The 26,476-nt window shown below is 43.3% G+C and overlaps 1 protein-coding gene across 3 annotated transcripts in view; it reads left to right on the forward strand.

Annotated features, from left to right (window-relative positions):
- Positions 1–26,238, forward strand: part of LOC141161749 (sodium channel protein type 2 subunit alpha-like) — a 313,242-nt gene extending 287,004 nt beyond the window's left edge. For all 3 annotated transcript variants that reach the window (XM_073647018.1, XM_073647017.1, XM_073647019.1), the window contains 5 exons: positions 3,475–3,528; positions 18,818–18,955; positions 19,761–19,865; positions 22,650–22,920; positions 24,128–26,238. In XM_073647018.1, coding sequence (XP_073503119.1) covers positions 3,475–3,528; positions 18,818–18,955; positions 19,761–19,865; positions 22,650–22,920; positions 24,128–25,323 — 1,764 coding nt within the window. In that variant the 3' untranslated portion in view covers positions 25,324–26,238. The remainder of the gene's footprint in view (positions 1–3,474; positions 3,529–18,817; positions 18,956–19,760; positions 19,866–22,649; positions 22,921–24,127) is intronic.
- Positions 26,239–26,476: the final 238 nt, after the last annotated feature.

Consider the following 26,476-nt stretch of genomic DNA (forward strand, 5'->3'; position numbering starts at 1 on the left):
TAAAACTCATCGGCATATTCCTGAGGAAGGCTCGATGCAGCCAAAATGCATAGTGTTTTTTAATAAAAAGGGAAGAGCTCATCTATGTAGAACTAATCGGCATACTCCTAAGGAGGTCTTGATGCAGCCGAAACGCGTAGTGTTTTTTAATAAAAAGGGAAGAGCTTATCTATGTAAAACTCATCGGCATATTCCTTAGGAAGGCTTGATGCAGCTGAAACGCATAGTGTTTTTTAATAAAAGTGTGATAAATGGCAGCAGGGAGATCCTGCAGAATCTCACCGCTGCCACCACTTGTGAAGAATGGCAGCAGAGAGATCCCGCAGAATCCCACCACTGCCACCGCTTGTGACGGATTCACACCTCGCCACCCACCTGACGTCACAATTACGTCAGACGGAACACGTGATACGGATCTGTCCTTTTAACAAACGTGACGTTCTGCACATCCTCGGGGACACATAAGATCAGATTGGTACAGTTCTACACAGACTCACCCTGTCCATACGGGTACAGGAAGGCACCGGGAGTGAGAAGAGGTGGCCCACTCAGTCACTGACGTGGCAAGACACTCAGTCACACCCCTGACAAGCTGAGAGGCCCGTTCACTAGCTCCTGTGAAGCAGAACCTTGTTGGCCTGGTAGAGTTGCCACCAGTTTCTATTAGATATAAGTCCCTGGACCGTTAACGAGAACTATATCGGGCCAGAAACCCGCCCCGGTAGCATGAAGATTACGCCGAACAACGGATGTGTGAGTTCGTGGATCGAGATAAAAAAGCAGCCCAAGGTTAAATTATATATTTAATTATCTTAATGGCAACCTAGTCAATGCACTATATACATAAGGGTTATACATACATAATGGTCAGAGATGCAAACACAATAGTAGTTGTACAAAAGATATACACAGATATTCAGAGTCAGTTACCAGTCAAATGGAAGGCCGGGCTTGCGGGGGAGGGGCTGCCACATGGGAGGCTTGTAGTCCCCTTTGTTGCCGGACTTCTCCCACACGATGTATCGTCATGACCTCCCAGGAAAAAGATACGGAGCTAGGGCTGCAGGAGCTCTTAACCCCTCTGGGTCACAACCCCTCCTGCCCCCTGGCTGGAAATAAATCTCCACCCTGGCCTCTCTCAGCTAAAAACTCCAAAAACTAAAATGGGCTACACTTCCTTAATGGACAGTCCTAGGGAGCCGGTTCTGGTGTCATTGGATCCAGCCGGGCCCCATGCTATGCGTGGAGACCAAACACAGTGGCCCTAGAGGTTTTCGAAAGGCTGTGCCATGTATCTCCCTATCCCTGCGCGCTAGACTGTGCTGGAAGTAAGGATGACATTCTTCATGTTTGAGTGGTTCCAAAAATCTATTTGGTGTATCACTGGGATGTATTGTATTCCCATAACTCGGTATTGAATTATAGTATCTGACACAAAGGGAGTCGCATGGCTGGAGCCCACAGGGGATCTTCCTGTGGCAGCTCCACAGCTGAGGGTAGGGGTTTTGTCACTCCATGTCCCTCAGCCCCCTCCATTCTTGTTTAGCTGCAGAAGTGTTGGATTACAGCTGTACAATGTATATCTGTATAATCCCCCACCAAACAGAGCACAATGATCGACATGGGATTATATCTTCAGTATTCTTCACAAAAAGGGAAGAGCTTATCTATGTAGAACTCATCGGCATATTCCTGAGGAAGGTTGGATGCAGCCAAAACGTGTCATGTTTTTTAATAAAAAGGGAAGAGCTCATCTATGTAGAACTCATCAGCATTTTCCTGAGGAAGGCTCGATGCAGCTGAAACGCATAGTGATTTCTAATAAAAAGTTTTTATTTGTAGAATACTTTTGTTCTATTCTCACTTATAACAGAAAATGTAATTCCTTAAAATGTTATAGTGGAAACTTTCATTATAGTAATTAGATTGTATAAAAAAAAGTTTATTCTGTTTATCAAGTCCAAAATATAAATTTCTATCAATATCCACCTAGTATGGAGCTGATGGCCGACAGAATTGTATCATATACTGTATGTATACATCTATGCAGGGGATTTGGAGCAGTACATCATCATTTTTGATTATTATCATTTATTATAGCACCATTTATTCCATGGAGCTTTACATGTGAAAAAAGGGGGTATACATAGCAAAAACAATTACAGAAATCTTGTACAAAAACGCAACGGCAAACTGGTACAGAAGGAGAGAGGACCCTGCCCGCGAGGGCTCACAATCTACAAGGGATGGGTGAGGATACAGTAGGTGAGGGTAGAGCTGGTCGTGCAGCAGTATGGTGGAGGAGTGGTTACTGCAGGTTGTAGGCTTGGCGGAAGAGGTGGGTCTTCAGGTTCCTTTTGAAGGTTTCCACGGTAGACGAGAGTCTGATATGTTGGGGTAGAGAGTTCCAGAGTAGGGGGAAAGCACGGGAGAAATCTTGCATGCGATTGTGGGAAGAGGAGATAAGAGGGGAGTAGAGAAGGAGATCTTGTGAGGAATGTAGGTTGCGTGTAGGTAAGTAACGGGAGACTAGGTCACAGATGTATGGAGGAGACAGGTTGTGGATGGTTTTGTATGCCAGGGTTAGGATCTTGAATCTTGAATCTCTGGGTAATGGGGAGCCAGTGAAGGGATTGATAGAGAGGAGAGGCCGGGGAATAGCGGGGGGACAGGTGGATTAGTCGGGCAGCAGAGTTTATGATAGATTGGAGGGGTGCGAGAGTGTTAGAGGGGAGGCCACAGAGCAGGAGGTTGCAGTAGTCGAGGCGGGAGATGATGAGGGCTTGCACTAGTGTTTTTGCAGATTCGTGGTTGAGGAATGTGCGGATCCGGGAGATGTTTTTCAGATGGAGTCGCCAGGAAGTGGAAAGGGCTTGGATATGTGGTTTGAAGGAGAGGTTAGAGTCCAGGGTTACCCCGAGGCAGCGAGCTTGTGGGACTGGGGAAAGTGGACAGCCATTGATTTTGATGGATAGGTCAGATGGGGGGGCTGAGTGAGATGGGGGAAAGATGATGAATTCTGTTTTATCCATGTTAAGTTTTAGAAATCTAGCAGAGAAGAAGGATGAGATAGCGGACAGACATTGTGGGATTCTAGTTAGTAAGGAGGTGATATCAGGTCCAGAGAGGTGTCGTCAGCATAGAGATGATACTGAAAGCCATGGGACTCTATGAGCTGTCTCAGGCCGAGGGTGTAGAATGGATCTACAGTATTTAGAGTAAAAAACTAAATGCTGCTCATTGGTGAATATTCACTTTTAATGATGCACTGGTTAATGCTAGCAGTACATTGTGCTAACATTATACTGTAATACTGTCTGCTTCTCTGCATAACTGTATTACTACAAGCAAACACTGTCCCTTTGTAAGTTCTTTTTGCTTTTGAAGTTAATTTGTGAATTAAAATCAACATGCTAACAAGTTTTCTGTAGAGAGTATCCAAGTTGTAATGATGTTAAATGCATTTTTTTGCAGGCAACATTTAAGGGCTGGATGGATATTATGTATGCCGCAGTTGATTCACGGAAGGTTTGTATAAATTATGAATGACTTGTGTCATTAGTGTGACATCAGCTTCTGTTACATCGTAATTCCATCAGAAAAACAACCCCTAAAGCGTCAGTGATTTATTTTTCCCAAAACACTTTTGATTGTACACTTTAAATGTCACATCAGGTTAGTACATAAGAGAAAATGAGTGCAATTTTAACATTTTAATAAGGCCCTATAACAATACACAAAAGTGTGCCACATCACCATGATAAAGGTAACATTATTCCTCAGGTCACCCTATATCTTACAACCCCCAATTTTTACCCGTCATGTAGCCTCCAAATGAACCTTGTATAGGCAAAACGCGTCAGGCTGCTGTAGATTCTGCTGTCTTTGCCGTTGTGGTATTCATGTATAATAGATTTAGTGGGTAATTATTTTATAGGTTCCTTAATAAAAAATTTATTTGGAAAAAGAACATTCTCTATGAATGGAAGAGGTTATCTCATGTTCAATCTTAAGGAGCACATCGCTCCCCTGTCAACCGGCTTTCTGCTTGCCCGGAGGTGGTGGTGCTCTCCTGGTGATTGACAGTTCAGACTAGTAACATTATATGCTACCAGTATAGTCAGCTTTGCCTCCACAGTATCGGAGAGGAACAGAGACACTGACCTGGCTGGATCCAGCTTGAGGCAGCGCATGCAAGCTCTACAGTAAAGAGCTTGTAAGTGCTGCCCTCCATGTGCTCTCCATGTATAGGAGACCAACCACTTTAGATGGACTAGAGTGGTGGCCAGTAACCTTGACAGTGAACAGTAAATTATAAAATGAAACATTCCTCTATTCTTGAGAACAGAGAAGATGTTTAATAATAGGTAAATTGCTAAGTTGCTTGGTTTTACAGGCGCTTTGCAATATGAGGTTCAGAAGCTCCGTACGTGTGGAAGAATTTCAATGGCTCCCAGTAGTTGCTTCAAGGTTTAATTCATTTATCCAGAATAATGTTTTGTGTGCTGTGGTGTTTTGCACACTGATAGTTTGGATCCCCAGGAGGTATTTTTATATCATATTACATATGATAAATAATTTTTGATCACAGCTTCTTTTATAACATAGTCTTTTTGCACTTTGTGTGTTTTTTTTTACTGTCTGTACAGTCCTCTTATTAAGTTGTATGTAGTTATGATGTATGTAAGATGAAACATATTAGCTAGTGATGAGTGAATACGTGGAAGATCAAATTCACCAGTCCACTTGAATTTGTCAGGAAATTCATTTTACATAATATTTATTTGATGCAAATTAATTGCATATTTTTAGAACCTGAGGTCCCTCCAAACTCCAGAGCATAATAAACATATAATATACTTTATATATGTAACACAGGTGCCGGAATGCAACGCACAGAGACACAAGGCGGGAACTGTCAGGGGTTGATAAAACCACTTTATATGTATAACAATTATTCTGCAAGGGGGTTAGTAACAAGGGTAATAAACAGTAACTTGAAATAACAATCAAAAATGCTTTTCAGTGAATAACAGTAAAGTCCTTTGCAGAATTGTGATGCACCCAGTCGTGGGAGTCACCACATGAGTTCTCTTGTATGGCCCTAGCGGGGGTCACCGATTCTTCCCGCTAGGCCTCAAGTCTCTTCCGGATAGTCTATCAGATCCCGTTTAGCCTCCCACACACCAACCGGCCCCCTCCCAACCTGAAGACCTAATCCCAACTGTTCCCGGTACCATAGGTGAAGTTGGAAGGGACGGCCCTGTTCACTTGCGTGATTCCTCCGCTGTTGCTGGCGCATCTCTCCTGTCGCAGTCCTCCCTCAGCTCTTCTTGGCTTGACTGTCAACGGTAGTCTCTCACGCTTGACGTTAGGGGGTCCTGACCTCGGCGCTTGGCAGGTGGCGTCTGGTTCCGGGAACTTACTCGGTATAGAGCACAGGTCTTGACTCTGACCAACATGCACAGGATTTGGAGCACTTCTGTGAGGAGTCCAGAGCCTATCAGCCGGTGCCCGGCTCCTCTGCGACACAGGCCTCCGGCTGAGGCATGTCACGCTGGGTCCTGTGGTACATCTGGAGCATGTCTTCTCCACTCTGTAGCCTGGAGCCAAATCTTGCTGTGTCTTGGCGCGCTTGACTTTTATATCTAGGAACTCCTTCCTGGAGGTCACCTGATCTGGTCCGGCATCTGAATTTGCTCCCCCTTCAACTCTTCAAGCACAACTTGGTTTTGCTTGACTTCGCCTGACCAGCAGATGGCAATCTCTCCTCACCACTGGCACATCCTGCAAGAGTTGTACTGACGGTTCATTGCCTTCTACTACATATACATATAATAAAAATATGGTCTTCACTCTGTAGTTCCACTCTAGTTTGGTTGTCTTCTGTGGTTTAACCACCGATTCAGTCTCTACTGGGTCATCTTCGGTATCTTGTGGCTTCTCCTAGACTGTAACATCATGGTATTGCACAAAGCACATCATACCATGTAATGACATGCATAATCCAACACCATATTATCGTGGTCAAGTCAGTGCAAGAGAAACCAACGATGCCTGGAGAAGGAAGGCATCAAAGATGGCCCAGTGAAGACTGCAACAGAGACTGGACCGAGAAAAATGATCAGATTGGTGAGGGTTCTACGGGGGGTAGGGAGTGCTGGGTGAGTATAAATTATTTTATTTTTTATGCCCATCCTGGCCCTTTACAGAACTGACAGATTTGCACAAATTCCATAGCGAAAAAAATTCGGATTCTGATTAATCCACATTTCTTTTTTAAATTCGAAGCAAATTCGATTTGAGTCAAAGCTATTCACCTATTTCTAACATTGGTATATGTGATAATGTATTTTTTTATTATATTAATAATTAAAGGGATTGTCCAGTGAAAACAAGCTATCACCTCCCCAAAAGATAGGTGATAACTTATTAAATCGGTGTGTGTCCAACCACGGGGATTGCACTTATTGGCAGAATGAGGAATTTTTATCCCCAAAGATGCACTTTTATCCATGATACAAGATAGAGCAGTAGGTCGGACGCCTGAACCCTACTCCATTCATTTTCTATGCGGTTGCAGAGCTCGTCGCTCAGCTCTTCTAGCAGTTTGGTGCTCGGCAGCCCCATTGGGAATGAATGGAGTGGGTGAGCATGCGCACTGCCGCTCCATTCTAACTGGGATAAGAGTTCCTCATTCTGCTGATCTGTGCAGATTCCAGTGGACTGACCCCCACTGATAAGTTATTATCACCTATCTTGTGAATAGGTGCTAACTTGTTTTCATAGGACAGTCCCGTTAAGTTACTTGTATTTTATTTATTAGTGCTGTCGTATAAGTGATTATGTGCTATACATGATCTTCGTAGCCTTTCCATGTGGCCAGAACACTGTACCGTGCAATACCTAAAACACATTGTCTATAGGATATTATTATAGGGCCAATTATATGTGATCAGGATGATCCTTGCACATCACTCGGCTGTAAACAACTTTTTCACCCCTGCAAGAAAGAACAGTAATACATTTTAATGACGGAGGATCTTACAAACTTATAAAACTTTTCATTATGTAATTAATATACTTTACATAAAATCTTAACATATAAAGAAATTATGTACTTTCAATTAAAAGAAAAGCACCCAAAAGTCTTTAAAATAATTAAAAAATTATACTCACCTTGCCGATCCCCACTGCTCCCGTTTCAACACTGCCAGGCAATCCATCGGTCTCTGTACTTCCTGTTTATCCAAGAAGGGCATGTGACTGCTGCAGCCAATCAGTGGCTGCAGCGGTGACCAGTGGATTGAACAGTTTAGAAATCGGCATGGACCAACACAGGGTTGGAAGTAGTGGAGAGGTCGATAGGTATGACGATTTACTATTCATTTTTATTTTAAATCATTCAGGGAGGTGTGTTAAAAAATCAGAGCAAGATGACCCTGATCAGTCGCAAAAAAAAAATATTTAAAAAAAAAATTAAAATTTTACTTTAAAATGTATTATGTCCTGGTTAAGAAGAATTTACTAAGGTTATTAATAGTGTTGAGCCACCCCCGTAGTGTTCGAGTTCGGTTCGGTTCGTCGAACACCCGTGTGTTCGCCGAACTGTTCGTCGAACTGTTCGTCGAACACCTTCGAACACCGTTAAAACCAATGGCAGGCAAACAAAAACACATAGAAACACATAGAAAACACCTTCAAAGGTGTCCAAAAGCTGACAAACTGCTCAGAAGACACAACTAACACATGGAAAAGTGACAAGTACATATAGTCATGCGAAAAGAAAAGAGGTGGAGGAGTAAAAGGAGGGGGAGACACAGATATAGGCATGTCATGCCCTTCTAAAATCCAAAAAGTGAGAAGCCGAGACGGCCAGTCCGCTCCTGCCCGTGCCACCTCCGTGTCGCCGGGTTTGTGCCAGAGCCGCGGTGAACCCTGACGGCCAGCCCCCCTCTCCCAATACTGGTGCCTGTCCGCTGGTGGGTCAAGAGAGCCCCCCTGTGGTGGAGGCAGCTCTAAGCTTTTTAATTTAAATTGTCCCTCTAATTTGAATGAATACACTTTAAATCCATTTACAAGGATCTATTGGAGGGCAAGTCTCATGCCAGCAGCCGCGTAATTCCAGCTCCAGTAGCGTCCACTAAAGCTGCTGCAGTTAAAAAGCTTTTATAAGGATCGAGCTCGGCTGTCCACCGCAAGGCATCCTAGTGCCAGTCCCAGCCCCTATGCCTTGGGGTGCCTCCTGATGCTCTTCACTAAGTATCCCGTGGTCCCGAAGCATTTCCTTTGAAAAAATTAAGTGTCCAAACTACAGGTGGTGTAGCTTGCTTAACAGCCGGGATAATCCGCTGACTAGCAGACACTGCTACTAGGCACAAAGTATTTCCTGGGCTAGATGCAGTTAAAAATTTGTAAGTAGATACTCTCGTTGGATGCTGAGAAAGCATTCCATAGAGTCTCCTGGCACGCCATATATGATTCTCTTAAAAAGCTTGGGGTAGGGGTCTAGGGGACCCTTTTATAGCCAAAATCACGGCCCTGTATCACAATACGTCACCTAGGCTGAAGATAAATGGAACTGTAGCACCGAGGGCTCGGTTGCTACAGACGTATTGCACCTCACCCAGAGGTGTGATATCTCACTCTCAGATAAGGATGGAGTGTGGATCAGGACTCGACACCTGCATGCATTACACCACATTGCCGTGGGGCAGGGCGACCAATATGCCCCTGAGATGGGCACGACAGTCCCTGTCCCTGGCTGGAGTGGGGGGAGGGAACACTGAGGAAGGGGAACCCTGCAGTGCAGGAGCAGGGAGGAAGCAGTTCCTGGGTGCATTGAGAAGGGAGTATAAAAGGTGGGCACCATCTTAGTTCAGTGCAGAGAAGTCTGAGCAGAAGTGGCAGGGAGCAGGGGCTCTGCATGAGCTCTGCTCCGGAGGCGGGCCTAGTAACAGAGGCCCAGGCCTGCAAGAGGGAGAAGGAAGGAAGAGGAGCGGAGAAGGCTCCAGGAACGAGGAATGAAGGGATCCCAGGGGTGCGGACGGGCGAGTCGCCACCGCACGCCCGAATCCACCTGCGTGGAGGGGTCAGGCCAAAGGGGGAGACCGGTCCCCGAACTAGTGGAGGCAGGAAACGACCCTCAGCTAGAAACCGGAGGCTCTGACATTTTATGTGGCGCAGCCCCTTGCTCCACCCGCTAGGAAGGCACCACATAGGGTCAGGGAAACTGGCGCCAAGTTTACCAAGAGGAGGCCCGAGGCAGCCGGACAGAAGTGTTGGTAAGAAAGGCCAGACAAAGGACACACAAAGGGGGTCCTGTGAAGCGCTCCAAAGTTATCTGGGAGTTGTCTGAGCCCCTCACCTGGTGAGCACAGTACGACGTGGGCAGCCGTTACCTGCAGACGTGGTCTGGATAATAAGAACTGTGAGTAAAGGCCCTGAACTGCATCACTGACTCCGTGTCGTTACTGCTGCTGCCCTGCACCATCACCCCCATCCTCCGCATACACTGCCCTGAGGCTATACTCCTCCCGTGGGGAGTTATGCTACGCTCTGCTGCACCCACAACACCAGCCTTAGCGGTCTGCCCTGTAGCGGCGGTTCACTCTGACCACAATCCACGGGTGGCGTAGTCGGACATTTAAACATCAAAACCACATAAATAGTTCCGCCACTGGTTTGACCGCCCTGAGCCACGGAACCGGATCGCCGCCACGAAGACTACAACCACCAGCATCCACCAAAAAGGGTCCGGCTCCGGGTGTCCCAAGGCCCAGGGGGTGCGTCAGAACATTTTCATCACCTTTCACAATCACCAATGGGACAAGGCAGGGATGTCCTCTGTCCCCTCTCTTATACATCCTAGTGACGGAGCACCTGCTCTCATCAATTCGCCATAACCCCAATATTAGGTGGATTGAGGTGGGAGGCACCGAGTACAAGTGCTCTCTATTTGCTGATGATGTCCTAGTATATATCACTCAATCACATATATCCATCCCTGCTGTTATGGCTGAAATAGATCACTTTGTTACATGGTAAAATTTTAAAATCAATGCAGCGAAGTCTGAGGCCCTCGATGTCTCCCTCCCTAAATCCATATAGGATTCCATCCAGTCCAACTTTCCCTTTGCCTGGCCCTCACAGGGTATCAAATACTTAGGAATTCCTATTCATAGAGACCTCTCCCATCTATGTTATCTTAATTTTGGGCCCTTTATTGAACAATTCCATACAGACCACGGTTGGCAAGTTAGAACTGTAAGATTCACTACGTGAACCACTGGTGTTTTGTGGAAAAGCACATGTACACCGCGTTCCAAATTATTATGCAAAAAGTGTTTAGGAGTGATAAGGGAAGAATTTGTTTGTTTGTCAGTTAAACTCATTGATGGTGATGTGTGTCAGGGCTCTTTATATCACTGTAAGCAATTGCAGACACCTGTGCTAATTAGTTTGGCAGGTGTGTCCAATGAAAGGCAAGACTACTTAAGAAGGCTCTCTCACATTATTAAGCAGCCTACATTTTCTGCCAAAATGGGAAAGAAAAAGGATGTGTCGGCTGCTGAGAAGCAACAAATTGTGGAGTGTTTAGGTCAAGGCATGACTACAATCAACATTGTGCGATGATCAGGATGAAGTGTCTTGGCAATCAAGAAGTATGTAGCTGATTCACAGTACACACGTGTGCGTGCTGATAAGGGCAAATTGAGGACTCTTTCCTACAGGCAATTACGTCAGGTTGAAAGAGCAGCGGCAAAAAAGCCTTGTCATAGCAGCAGACAAGTTTTTGAAGCTGCTTGTGCCTCCAACGTCCCCCGAACAACAAGATGCAGGGTCCTTCAGAGGTTTGCAGCTGTGCATACGCCATCCTGTCGACCTCCTCTATCCACTTCACACAAGCAGAAACGGCTCCAGTGGGCCAAACATTACATGAAGACTGATTTCAAAACTGTTTTGTTCACGGATGAGTGCCGTGCAGCGCTCGATGGTCCAGATGAATGGAGTGGAGGATGGCTGGTTGATGGACACCCCACGCAAACACGGCTACAGCGCCAACAAGGAGGAGGTGGAGTAATGTTTTGGGCTGGAATCATGGGGAGAGAGATTGTCGGCCCCTTTAGGATCCCTGAAGGCGCTAAAGATGAACTCCATAATGTATGTGGATTTTCTCAAACAGCACTTCCTGCCATGGTTCAAGAAGAAGAACCGTGTATTTCACAGCAAGATCATTTTTCTGCATGATAATGCACCATCTCATGCTGCACATAAAACATCTGCATCTCTGGCTGATATGGGCATAAAAGGGGACAAACTTATGGTGTGACCCCCATGCTCCCCTGACCTCTACCCCATTCAGAACCTTTGGAGCATCATTAAAAGGAGTGTCTATGATGGCGGGAGGCAGTTCACATCTAAGCAACAGCTCTGGGAGGGTATTCTGTCCTCATGCAAAACAATTGAAGCAGAAACCATCCAAAACCTGACAAATTCAATGGACGAGAGAGTTCAGAAGCTCCTTTCGAACAAGGGGTCCTATGTGAAAATGTAACATCACCTAGAATAAAGTTTTGAGTTGAAAACTGTTTGATTTCAGTTTCTAACAACCTGCTAATGCTTATAATTTCAAAAATGACCATTTTTTTGGTCTTTATTAAAATGAAAAGGTTGATCGAAAAGTTTGGGGGATCTAAGAGTGTGGCAACCCAGTAGTCATGATTACTTCGAATTCTGACAATATGAGGGTCATGCTGCAGGTAGTGCAGCAAGAAGGCACTTATGTGTCTTGCGCATCTCGGAGCCCCAAAATTATTTTCCGGGCTAGATGCAGCTAAAAATTATTTTTAATTTTAAATCTGGTGAAGCTTATTATAGATGGCCTAATAGGATCAGTGCTGCACACTGCTACAAAGCCCAAATTATTTTCCAGTCAAGATACAGATAAACATGATTAGTAATTTGAAAGCTTAAAACGGTTGGTAGGGTGATTTTAACCAATCATCAAGCTTTTACTCTCCCCAGGATGACACAGGGGTAGAAAAGTCGTTTCGGATCCATGATTTGTTCATCTTTATGAACGTGAGTCTGTCTACATTATCAGTGGAGAGCCGCGTGCGCTTATCTGTCAGCACACCACCAGCAGCGCTGAACACACGTTCAGACAGAACGCTGGCTGCGGGGCATGACAAGATCTCCAAGGCGTAAGTGGCTAGCTCTGGCCATTTATCCAGATTGGAAGCCCAAAAAGAGCAAGGGTCCAGTGACACAGTCGTGGCTTCAATGTTTACTTGGAGATACTCCTGTACCATCGTCTCTAGGCGTTGACTATGTGTCAGACTTCTTGTCTCCTGTGGCCTTGCAAAGGATGGGCTAAAAAAGTGGTGAAATGATTCCGCAAAATTGATGTTACCAGCAGATACTGTGGTTCTGTTACGGTTTGAGTGCTGAACACTTGACGGTCCCACGGTTGGCAAGTTGGAACTGTGAGATTCACTACGTGCACCACTGGTATTTTGTGGAAAAGCACATGTAAGATTCTGAAACAGTCTCTGCTGATACTCCTGCATGCGTGCATCCCTTTCTATGGCAGGAATAATTTCTGCAAATTTACTTTTGTACCGGGGATCTAACAGTGTGGCAACCCAGTAGTCAGGATTATTTCTAATTCTCACAATTCGAGGGTCATGTTGCAGGTAGTGCAGCAAGAAGGCACTCATGTGTGTTGCGCATCCAGGAGCACCAAGTCCCTGTTGTGTTGGTGGCGAGGTAACAATCATGCTTCCTTCCTCTGTCCTCTCCCCCCAACCTCGCACAACAGAAATGTGATCAAGGTCTCCCTCATCTGATGAGTCTTCCATCCGTTCGTCCTCCACTTCTTCCTGGGCTCCTGCACCTTCCTCACTAGTTTGGCTGCTACCATGCGCCCTGGTAAAATCATCTCCCCCACCCTCACACGCCTGCCGCCCTGGTGCTGCCGACCGTCTGGACCTTGCAGATGTTAGCCCTTCCGCATACAACTCCTCCTCCTCTACTTCCTCCACCTCCTCTTGTGCCACCACCTGACTCCGAATTCTGTTTAACATGTGCTCCAGCATGTAAATCACCGGAATAGTCATGCTGATAATGGCATCGTCAGCACTAAACATCTTCGTCGCCATTTCAAAACTGTGCAGAAGGGTGCATAGGTCCCTGATCTGAGACCACTCCTCCAGCGTGATTTGCCCCACCTCTGAATCTCGTTGGCCCAGGCTATACGTCAGAACGTATTGCACCAGGGCTTGTCGGTGCTGCCACAGTCGCTGCAACATGTGCAGAGTTGAATTCCACCGGGTAGGCACATCGCATTTTAGCCGGTGAAGTGGCAGGCCCAACGACTTCTGTAGAGATGTAAGTCGCTGAGCTGCGGGATGCGAACGGCGGAAGTGAGCACACAGCGACCGTGCCCTCTGCAGAAGGCCATCTAGTCTGGGATAGTGGGCTAAAAATTGCTGGACATCCAGGTTCAACACGTGAGCCATACAAGGCACGTGTGTGACATTGCCCCGGCGAAGGGCCGCACCCAGGTTTGCAGCATTGTCGCACACGGCCTTCCCTGGTTTCAGGTCCAGTGGAGACAACCATTCATGAAATTGGTTCTCCAGAGCTGACCACAACTCCTCAGCTGTGTGACTCACATTTCCCAGACATTTCAATGTAAAAACCGCCTGATGACGTTGAGCCCTACTGCCAGCATAGTAAGGAGGTGTGCAGGATCCCTTCTGCGCAGTTAGAAAGCTTGTGGCATGACCAGACAGGCTTTGGGTGCAGGTGGAAGACCGAGAGGAGGTTGAGGAGGCAGAAGCAGTGGAGGAAAAATGACATAAAGAGGATTGACGCACAACTCGTGGGGACGGCAAGACTTGGACAGCAGCCCCTTGTCCTGCTGTCACCATAGTTACCCAGTGCCCAGTCAGCGACATGTAACGCCCCTGTCCATGCCTACTCGTCCAAGTGTCTGTGGTGAAATGCACCCTGTCACACACAGAGTTTCTCAAAGAAGCGGTGATGTTGTGTGCGACATGCTGGTGGAGCGCAGGCACACCTTTCTTTGAGAAGTAGTGCCGACTGGGCATCTGGTACTGGGGCACTGCGACGGACATAAGGTCTCGAAAATCCTCTGTGTCCACCAGGCGGAAAGGCAGCATTTCTGTAGCCAAGAGCTTGCAGATGGTGAAATTCAACCTCTTAGCTTTCTCATGGCTAGGAGGAAATGGTCTTTTACTTGTCCACATCTGAGGGACCGAGGGCTGGCTATTGTGCTTAGACTGGGTTGATAAGGGTGTCCCCGGAAAACTGCCGGTCTGTGAGGAAGATGCAGGCGGACATGTTAGGTTGCCTTGATCCAAAGGTGGTGCTATCGATGTCGGACAGCGCTCAAGACCAGCTGGTGTTACCACCTCCAAAGAAAATGATGACCTGCCAATCACGCTGGCTGTTGCGGGTAAAGAGGTGGCAGGTCTGCGCCCCAAAACAGGTGTGACTGCTGTCCCCCCAGTCACAGAGGATGAAGAGGCCGCGGATGCACAAGATATGGCAGACGGTGGTTGGCCCGGCCGGCTAGACCGCATTGTAGCACACTGAGCTTCCCACTGCAACTTATGCTTCATGTCCATGTGCCGGTTCATGCATGAAGTACTCAAACTATGTATTTTTTGGCCTCTACTTAGCTTTTGCTGACAAATGTTACAGATAACACGAGTTGGGTCATCTTTATCGATCTGAAAAAATGCCCAGGCTATGCAAGGCTTAGCACCCATGCGACCTGAAGAGCCACCACGACTTGTGGTGAGAGGCAGAGTTGTGTTTGAGGATGCAGTTGTTGACGTGCTTCCAGTACTACGTCTCTGTCCAGGAAGGCGCAACCTGACCTCGTCGTCACTAGCATCTTCCTCCACCTCCTCTGCTGACCTCATCTCTTGGCTGACTGTGGGTTGACAGTAAGTGGGATCTCCGACCTCATCATCATCACCCTGTGCGTTATCACACCCGTCGTCCTCAGAGCCAACCTGTTCCTGCCCTGACAAAAAACTAAAGTTGTCGCTCCAATCAGGTATTTGAGTCTTATCATCGTCTTCCTCATTGTCTCCACCAACAGGAGTTACAGTTTGGGAATGAGGGTCTACATTATGGTCAGAACCTTCTGCGTCTGGTCCTGGATCCGACTCATAAAGATTCTGGGCATCAGTGCAGATCATTTCCTCGTCTGGATTCACAGAAGCGCTGGAGTCGACCTCTGATTCCCAGGCTATAGTATGAGTAAACAGCTCTGCAGACTCAACCATCTGTTCTACCTCATACTCAGACGGGCAGCTGGAGATTTGGGAGCTGTGAGGAAGCAAGTGCGATTTGGGTGACACCTTTGAGGACTGGAGTATTTGTGATGTTGAAGTTGATGTGGAGGAGAGCCCACTTAAAGGAGCACTTGATATCCGTTGAAGCACCTGCTGTTTTTGTGCCTCATCTGGAATTTGTAGCGATTGGCGTGGCCGTAAGAAAGGGATCTTATCACATTGTCCGCTAAAAGAAGTAGACATTTTAGTTTGGCTGGAAGATGGTCTTTCTTCTGCACCTACCCCACGGACACAACCTTTTTTCCCCTTCCCAACACGCCTATTCCCCTTTCCACCAGCAGCAGGCCTTTTTCCACTCATTTTGGTGGTTAACTAATTCACAACTCTGGAGTTGTTTGCACAAAAAAACAATGGATGGTAACCGAGCAGAGCTGAGTGGCCAAACTGTGGTATTAGGCCAAAACTATTGGCTGGGTTAGATGCAGAAAAAAATTATTTTTAATTTGCAACCTGATGGAGGTCAGTATAGATGGACTAATAGACCAAGTCCCACACACCGCTAGAAGCCCAAATATTTTTTCAGAGCTAGATGCAGAAAATTTTTTTATTCAATTTGCAACCTGATGGAGGTCAGTATAGATGGACTAATAGACCAAGTCCCACACACTGCTAGAAGCCCAAATATTTTTTCAGAGCTAGATGCAGAAAAAAATTATTTTTAATTTGCAACCTGATGGAGGTCAGTATAGATGGACTAATAGACCAAGTCCCACACACCGCTAGAAGCCCAAATATTTTTTCAGAGCTAGATGCAGAAAAAAATTTTTTTTAATTTGCAACCTGATGGAGGTCAGTATAGATGGACTAATAGACCAAGTCCCACACACCGCTAGAAGCCCAAATATTTTTTCAGAGCTAGATGCAGAAAAAAATTATATTCAATTTGCAACCTGCTGGACGTCAGTATAGAAGGACTAATAGAACAAGTCCCACACACTGCTAGAAGCCCAAATATTTTTTCAGAGCTAAATGAAGAAAAAAATTATTTTTAATTTGCAACCTGATGGAGGTCAGTATAGATGGACTAATAGACCAAGTCCCACACACTGCTAGAAGCCCAAATATTTTTTCAGAGCTAGATGCAGAAAAAAATTATTTTTAATTTGCAACCTGATGGAGGTCAGTATAGATGGACTAATAGACCAAGTCCCACACACCGCTAGAAGCCCAAATATTTTTTCAGAGCTAGATGCAGAAAATTTTTTTATTCAATTTGCAACCTGATGGAGGTCAGTATAGATGGACTAATAGACCAAGTCCCACACACTGCTAGAAGCCCAAATATTTTTTCAGAGCTAGATGCAGAAAAAAATTATTTTTAATTTGCAACCTGATGGAGGTCAGTATAGATGGACTAATAGACCAAGTCCCACACACTGCTAGAAGCCCAAATATTTTTTCAGAGCTAGATGCAGAAAAAAATTATTTTTAATTTGCAACCTGATGGAGGTCAGTATAGATGGACTAATAGACCAAGTCCCACACACCGCTAGAAGCCCAAATATTTTTTCAGAGCTAGATGCAGAAAATTTTTTTATTCAATTTGCAACCTGATGGAGGTCAGTATAGATGGACTAATAGACCAAGTCCCACACACTGCTAGAAGCCCAAATATTTTTTCAGAGCTAGATGCAGAAAAAAATTATTTTTAATTTGCAACCTGATGGAGGTCAGTATAGATGGACTAATAGACCAAGTCCCACACACTGCTAGAAGCCCAAATATTTTTTCAGAGCTAGATGCAGAAAAAAATTATTTTTAATTTGCAACCTGATGGAGGTCAGTATAGATGGACTAATAGACCAAGTCCCACACACCGCTAGAAGCCCAATTATTTTTTCAGAGCTAGATGCAGAAAAAAATTATATTCAATTTGCAACCTGCTGGAGGTCAGTATAGAAGGACTAATAGAACAAGTCCCACACACTGCTAGAAGCCCAAATATTTTTTCAGAGCTAAATGAAGAAAAAAATTATTTTTAATTTGCAACCTGATGGAGGTCAGTATAGATGGACTAATAGACCAAGTCCCACACACTGCTAGAAGCCCAAATATTTTTTCAGAGCTAGATGCAGAAAAAAATTATATTCAGTTTGCAACCTGATGGAGGTCAGTATAGATGGACTAATAGAATGATGCTATGCCCAAAAGATTTTACTTCACTAGGTGCAGTAAAAAAATTGGTATTCTATACACAGGTGGTATATCTTGCAACACAGATAGGCTACTCCACTGACTAACACACTCTGCAATAGGCCAAAAAGGATTAGCTTTGCTAGATTCAGCCAAATGCTGTGAAAAAAACTTGCACAGCACTGGCACAGACCTGCCTGGCAAAAACTGATAGGAACTGATGTAACCTAGTCCTGAAAAGGACTCCAATTACAATTAGTCTTTACTCCCACAATCTATCTATTTAAGAGCACAGACCTGCTTGATAAAAGTCGTAGGAAATGCTGTAACCTAGTCCTTAAAAGGACTGCAATCACAACTATTCCCTACTCCCAAGCTATCTGTAGATTTGTGCGAAAATTGGCTTGAAATTAACAAGGTATAGCGCACACAGCAACAGCGGTGCCGTCTAACACGCAGCTGTAGCAGTGAGAAAATGGTGGCGACGGGGAAAATGGCTTGGTCTTATAGGGCAAGGACATGTGACATACACTGCCAATCACACATGCCCTTGCTTGTGTGAAAAAAAGCACTTCGCTCCGTGTGTGCGCTGCTGATAGGCTGACAGATTGCACCTCCCCACTGCAAATGCGGGAAAGAGAAAAAAAAATGGAGATCTTCATTGTTCCTGCAGAGATCCATCCCCTGCCCCTCCCCCCGCCCCTCTGTACACTCAAACTGCGTATTAACATTAATTTTCATCATTACTGAGAAAAAATCCAGTTATGATTTTGGTGCACGAACAGTTATCGAACATAACCTCGAACAGCCGAATTTTTCTCAAATTGTTCGTGTTCGCCGACCGGCTCGAACACCGCCCAAAACAGCTCGAATTTGAGATTGGCGAACAGTTCGAGTAGAACAACGCTCATCTCTAGTTATTAAATAAACAAAACACAAAGTGGTAAAGAACCTGTTCTACAGATGATGTTCTCATTAGGGGAGATCCAAGTGTGAAACATGAGGATTAATGAACTATTAGTAAGTTAGAATAACCTGAAATGTGTACGTGGATGTTTAATCATTAAGGTTGTATCTTCCTTTTGAACTACGGAATAAAAAAAATAGATTTTAACTATTAAGAAATGGATAGATTTCATTTGCAAAATTATTAAATAACCCAAAATGCAGAAATCTATTAACTATATTTTTATTTCCAAACAAAAACCTCAATGAAATAAAAGAAACCAAACAAGGATATGTTATAAATTGCTGTCATTTATAATATTCATTTCCTTTACAAACTACAGTTAATGGATCAGCCTAAATATGAAGACAACATCTACATGTATTTATACTTTGTCATCTTCATCATATTCGGCTCCTTCTTCACCTTGAACCTGTTCATTGGTGTCATCATCGACAACTTCAACCAACAGAAAAAGAAGATAAGTATTATATTATATGCCTTATTGTTTAGATGGGCAATTGAGTACAATCATTATTTTTTTCTGATAATATATATGCAATTGATTTGTACCCTGATTTGTCCTAATTTGATCCGTCCCTTTGTCTTATCCCTTTGCCCCTAGGTCTTATCTTCAGGTATCATGTTATACAGCACGAGTGGAACAAATAGATATAAAGTTTTGTGGGAAAATGATTAAAAAATAACTGGTATTTTACTAATTTTTATGCTTAGTAGTCCAATGGGCGGCCTTATCCAGTGAATGGGAGAGATTGCTGTCAATCACTGAGTAGGACCACCCAGTGGACTTTTAAGCATAGGATGAGCAGGGATTTAAATAAATAAATAAGTCAAGTTTTACTGAATATTTCACCATAAAACCTATATTTCAATCTGCTCAACTTCTGTTCTATAGCAGGCTGCCCATAGATGGGACTACATGCACAACATGACAGGTCTCCTTTCCATGTCAAGTCTTTCATAGATAAAGTGAAGTGTCGACTGAGGCTATCATTTCTGAAGGTTCACCCATGTCCATAGACAGCAACTGATTTAAGTAGCTGTATTAAAGTATTTCCTTATTGAGTTTTCTAGCTAATAGTAGCCAAGTGTAAATATTAGGGGCTGTAGTTTTCCAACAGAGAGTAAGCCAGAGGTTGGAATCCAATGCGTTATAGAATAAATAATATGTAAAAAGCTTCTATAGAAATGTAGTAATATATGTATTTTGTGTACTAAATCATATTTCCAAGGTTATAACCAGTTTTCGTTTCTATTTTTTTTACTTTGGAGGTCAAGATATCTTCATGACAGAAGAACAAAAAAAATACTATAATGCTATGAAGAAGCTAGGATCGAAAAAGCCACAAAAGCCCATTCCAAGACCACCGGTAAGACGTTTCACATGATATGAATATTAAAGGTTTAACATTCATGGCTTTTTCTTAGGATTAGCTAGCCATTGTAGATTCATGATGGCTGACTTTCAGCATCGTTCCACTAATCACTTAGTCATGGAGCCTTGGTGAGGGTAGCAGATGTGGTTGGTAATGATGAGCAAATTTATTCAAGTGGAATTGAATTCTACAAAACTCCATATTTTCTGCATGAAAGAGAGGGCCGGCAAAAGCTTAATAAAAGAAAAAACTAATACTGACCTTACCGCTCACCCCTCTAGCCAGCTCCACTGCTCACTCTTTCCCCTATGGTCCGTGGCTCATCTTCTTACCGCCACGGACACAACTAAGCCCAAGACAATCCTGCACAGAAATCCTGGTCATGACATCACCTATACCTTACAACACGCATGCGCAGAGACGTCCCATGCCTAAACGCGGTCAGATGTACCAGCCTAGTGTGCGTGACTAGGCCTGGAACGTCTCTGTGCATGTGCGTTGTAAGGTCGTGGTGACGTTGTCACATGCGCCATGGTCTTAGGACCCACACTCAAAGCAGAGCCTAGGGTTGTCCAGGCCTACCATGAAGATGCAGCACTCGACAGTGATAAGAAGATGTACCGAGGACAGTACAGGGGATAGTAAGCAGTGGAAGTAAAATGGTGAAGTGAGAATTAGTTGTTAATTTTTTTCTACATTTAATGTTTATTATGCCCTGGCGTGTCTCCAGGGCCAATAGCATAATAAGGGTCACTCACTGTAATGGAATAAATTCACTGCAAATCGAATTTCCGGGTAAAATCTGCACTAACTTTGGTGAATTTAAATCTTATCACATAAGCACTTAGCATTGCAACTCAGTACCATTCATCCAAAGGGAATCTTATAGTAGATTAATGCAAGAACCATGAATCAGATAATAACTGCGTTTCTACACTGTATGTTTCTGCCATGTACTGTATGTTTTAGCATTTCAGAGAAAACTTACTTTGAACAGCCGGTCAGGGACTATAAATCTTTTATGTTTAGTCCAAGGCAGTAGAGCAAGTTCCCAGTGGCTTTTCTTTGCCTCGCTATCTATGAAACAAAGGTTTCTCCCTATGTGTGTTGGTTGGGAGACACCTGTTGTTAGAACCCTCCTGTTTGTTTTTGTTTCTATCTTGTGTTTTGCGGTCACATGACCATCTTCCTATATATTCCAGCTCCGCCCTTCTGGCTTTGCTGGACTTCAGTGTTGTTTAGACTGTCTCTCTAGCCAGGTGCTTTTGTGCCTATCTATCTCTAGTTTGCTTGGTCCTCTGGGACCTCTAGCACTTTTGTCAGTTTATCTTTTGCTCTGCAACTACTTCTGTTAGGAGGTGTCCCATTTTTTGTCCCAGTCCTTAGTTCTTTTAGGGACCCCTCCCTTTCTCTATAGGTCTCCGTTCAGACTAGCCGAGGACGAAGGCGGGTCTGTTCACAAGGAACAGGTTGCCCGCTACAACGTAGGGACTCAGCTTAGTCTTACTGTAGGGACAGCTCTCCCCTTCTTTCCCTAGTTTATATTGCAGATCATAACACCTGTCAGTCTAGGGGAGCGGGGCAGGAATAAGCCTCAGGCCTCTTGGACTAGTCGTCTGAAATGTATGGTCCAGCAGGAATATACTGTTAGTTGGTGGTGATTGTGGGGGTGATTATTGGGGCACCTTACAATGCATTGGAGCTGTGAGGGCATCTAAGTGTGGGGGAATGTACTGTGGAGGCATTATACTGTAGGGGCCATGAAAGGGGGATCACACTGTGTGAGAACATTAATGGTCTTCTCTAAAAACAATTTTTCTGTGTGGGCACAAAAACCACTGTGCGATGTTAGAGAAGTGGCTTATCATAAAATAAAAAAAGTGTCCTTCTTTCCTGTCTTTCAAAGTTGAGAGATATGCTATCAATCTGATATTGATGATCAATATTGTGTGGTAATGCTATTCACTCGGGTACGGGGTGAGGTATTACGGGAACCATTTCCATTTAAATGTCCAGGCTGGTTTATTGGTGCTTCATAAAGCATACCACAAGCAAGCAAAAATAAATAGCCTTTCAGTGCAGGCTAAACAAAGAAAACAGTTCCAACAATGGCACTTAAGAGATAGTCCAGGACACTCAGGCTGGATAGCATCCAGTACACTGGCTCAGTCTGGAGACATCACACAGGAGGCCTTCTCACCTCCACACACAGACCATGTGTGAGACAAACCAGCTCCATTTTATAATGAGAACCACACCCCGAGGTGGAGTATGTGGGCAACGAGACCTGCCCATCTCTCCGGCTGCCCGTAACCCTGACCCAGATGCCCTAACAAACCTCTAAATACTAAGTGTACTAGAGCTTTACTCCAGGTTTACATCACAGAAGGCAAGCACCTCCATGATACATACCTCCCATCAACTACGTGTTCAACAGCCACCTTACAATTGATATCCCAGAAACCCCTTTGTCTTCCATAGTGGCAGTTATCTGATAATAGAAAAGAGTAGCAATACAAGCAGTAAAAATGGGGAAGCCCCCGAGGACCATCACAACCATTGTGCGTTCCGTGCACACAAAGCATTACCACTCTATGGTACATTGTATTGGTTTGTAGCAACAGTATTTTAAATTGTGGTATGGATCCATAACAGCTTTAAATCTGAAACAAAAAAAGGAACTCACTCAGCTGAAAACCGCCATTATTTAAGTGATGTTTTTATAAAATGTTTCTATTTTCCTTATTCTTATTCCTACTTTCTATTTTTTTTTTGTAGAATAAATATCAAGGCTTCGTGTTTGACCTTGTGACAAAGCAGGCGTTTGATATCACTATCATGATCCTTATCTGCCTTAACATGGTAACAATGATGATTGAAACAGACGAACAAAGCGACGATATGGAGAACAACCTGTACTGGATCAACTTGGTCTTCATTGTCTTATTCACTAGTGAATTCGTCCTTAAACTGATTTCCCTTCGTCATTATTACTTCACCATTGGATGGAATATTTTTGATTTTGTTGTTGTTATTCTGTCTATTGTAGGTAAGATGTGCATAATATCACATTTACAATAGATTATATTATTTATTTACTTTACATTTTCAGGTGTAATAATTTTGAAAAAATCCTCAGGTATCTAAATATTACTGTTACATTCTTGTTATGGCTCCCCCTGGGGTTCATTTGATTTCTTCCCAGAATGTCCACCTATTGGCTCAGTGTCAGTGGTCACACATGCTCAGTAGCCAGATATATTGCCTGGATCCTTTTTCTTCAGGACCAGCAGAGTAATTTCTGGTATTGTATTGGCTAGCAGATATATGAATTGTCACTAGAATCTTCTTCTCACCAGCAGTGATATCTAAAGCTGTTTTTTGCACAAGTGAGGGTCTAAGGGTATGTACACACAGATTTTTTTATATGGATGTTTCTCACTTAAAAGTTAACTTTTTGATGTGTTTATGTTTTTTTTTGTCATTTTAGTGTATGGGGCTTTTTTCTGTTTCATTTGATTCATTCGTCAAATTTGGAGCATTTTTTTTTCAAACAGAAATGCCTCAAGAATTGACACGGTGCTTCTTTTCCAAGTGGAAAAAAGACTTGTAGAAAAGAAGCAGCACCTTTTGCACTATAGAAACATTTCTCGTTGAAATTAATAGGACGACTATGCAAAGAATATTTGAAAAGTATTTTTTTCATGTGGATTTGGAAACAGAATCTGCTCCAAAATCCATGCAAAAAACCCTCAATGTGAACATACCCTAACCCCCAGTACCTCCATTGATTAGTAGAAAGGTGTACAATATTATATATACATATGTATGTGTGTATATATACACACACTAATGTAGTTGTGCCTATATGCATCTCAGACCTATTCATTTAATGGGACTGAGCTGCAGTGCTAGGCACACTCATATGGACTAGCTATTATACTCCTTCAATCTGCTGATTAGTAGGGGTCCTTAGAACCCTGTGGGCCAAGTGGCCACCGATACCCTTAAATGTTTCTATAATATCATTTATTTATTCATATTCGTCCAATATTCTAGGCTAAATAAGTGTATAATATATCTTTTGGGGGGGGGGTCACAGCTCTATTGGGGATTCAGGAAGATTGGCTGTAGGCCGATATGGTTCAAAAATTACTCGTTTGAACGTAGAGCCCCATTTGGTTATGTCAATCTTTAAGAAAAAAATAGAAAAGGAAGATTTGGCCAGTAATGTTAATTTTCATTTTTTATTGTAGGTATGTTTCTGGCTGACATGATTGAAAATTATTTTGTGTCCCCAACATTATTCCGAGTCATAAGACTTGCAAGGATTGGAAGAATCTTGCGTCTCATAAAAGGAGCAAAGGGAATTCGAACTTTGCTTTTTGCTTTGATGATGTCACTTCCGGCTTTATTCAACATTGGTCTTTTGCTCTTTTTAGTTATGTTCATTTATGCCATCTTTGGAATGTCCAATTTTGCTTATGTCAAGAAGGAATCTGGAATTGATGACATGTTTAATTTTGAAACTTTTGGCAATAGTATGATTTGCCTATTCCAGATCACAACTTCTGCCGGATGGGATGGTTTGTTGGCACCAATTCTTAACAGTGGAGCACCAGACTGTGACCCACATGCAGAACATCCGGGAAGCTCTGTCAAAGGTGATTGTGGTAACCCTTCTGTTGGGATTTTCTTTTTTGTAAGTTATATCATCATATCATTTTTAGTGGTGGTAAACATGTACATTGCTGTAATTTTGGAGAACTTTAGTGTTGCCACCGAAGAAAGCGCAGAACCTCTAGGGGAGGATGACTTTGAGATGTTCTATGAAGTTTGGGAAAAGTTTGATCCAGATGCAACACAATTTATTCAATATAGTAAATTAACTAACTTTGCGGATGCACTGGATCCACCTCTTCGTATACCAAAACCAAACAAAGTTCAGCTTATTGCAATGGATCTTCCCATGGTAAGCGGTGACAGAATTCACTGCCTTGACATCTTGTTTGCCTTTACAAAACGTGTGTTGGGTGAAGGAGATGAGATGGATAATCTCAGACAACCGATGGAAGAAAGGTTTATGGCCTCCAACCCTTCGAAAGTCTCTTATGAACCAATCACATCTACATTAAGGAGAAAACAAGAGGAACTTTCTGCCGTTATTATTCAACGTTGTTTCCGGAACTATTTTTTAAGGAAAACAATTAAAAAAGCTTCATATATGTATAGAAAAGATAAAATGAAAGAAGTAAATAGCTTACCTATTAAAGAAGACATGGTGATTGATAAGCTTAACGGGAACTCAACCACTGAGAAGACAGACATGACACCCTCCACGACATCACCTCCATCTTATGATAGTGTCACAAAGCCCGAGAAGGAAAAACATGAAAAAGACAAAGCAGAAAAAGAGGACAAAAGCAAAGATGCCAGGGAGAATAAAAAATAAAACTGCACATTTTTATTTTTCATTTGTGTGACAAATTGTTTACAACCTGTGAAGATGACCCATCCGTGTCAACAGGACTCCTTTTGGGAGATCTATGCCAAACTGACAGTTGTTGCATATATGTACTCAAGGTCAGTGCCTATAAAAAGACAGTGACCTCTTGTCAAGAGATGGTGCATCAAGCTTGACTGGTGGTTACTGCTTAAATACCAGTTGACGCTTACTCTGGAAGCCACCAGAGGCTTCTCGGCCTGTTGGGATCAGTCAAGGGAATGCAAACCTATACTGTTTGTGTGTTTCACATAAAACACTGTAGTACAATAATTGTGTCCACTGTTTGCATTTTCAGTTTCCATACTGCCATATGTTTACAGAACTTGTGTTAGTGATTTTATCATTTTTTTATTATTTAATTTGTAGGCCATTTATTTATATATGTGACTATTTTTGTAAATGGGTTTTACAGTATGCCGGGGATAGAGTACAACCTTTAAAGAAAATTCTCCTAAATCTAAGAAAAATCTAAGAAAAAAAAAACACAGACGACCACACACTGTACACGTGAAGAAGACATTCACACCAACTCAACGGCACAAGTAGGAGACAAGCAGGCACACCCAAGCTATTTTTTAATAGTGACACCAATATAGGGATTAGTATCGAAGACCATGTCCATGGTTATTCATTCCGTCAGTAGAGTTGGAAGAAGTCACGATGAGATGAGGAAACGTGTAATCCCCCAAAAAAGCAACATATAGACCGTAGTAGTCCAATTTCAAGGTCATCTTGATGCATGGGGGTCAGAGTAACCAAGGTGTTCTCTCTTCTGTATCTGTTAAAAGTTCAAGATCATGTTATATTACATCTTTACGTTCTAAATGATTTGAAATAAAAAAAACAAAAAAAAAACATATGGAGCGACCTAAATAGAGATGACTATTGTTATATAGAGGCTGAGATTGTAAATGGAATTTATCAATGGAATTTTAAAAAAAATAAAGACTCTGGAAAATATGAGCTGCATAAAGAGGGCCGAAAAGGTTTAATGAAGACAAGGTCCTTTCAATAGAAATATATTGTTCCGAGAGGGATATTTTATCGAGTTTTATTTAAAAGATGCGCATTCGTGTGCTATATAAAATTATAGGGAGTG

Source organism: Phyllobates terribilis, unplaced genomic scaffold (genome assembly GCF_046119375.1).
Source record: "Phyllobates terribilis strain yellow unplaced genomic scaffold, ASM4611937v1 Scaffold_9__5_contigs__length_417890890, whole genome shotgun sequence".
Taxonomy (NCBI): domain Eukaryota; kingdom Metazoa; phylum Chordata; class Amphibia; order Anura; family Dendrobatidae; genus Phyllobates; species Phyllobates terribilis.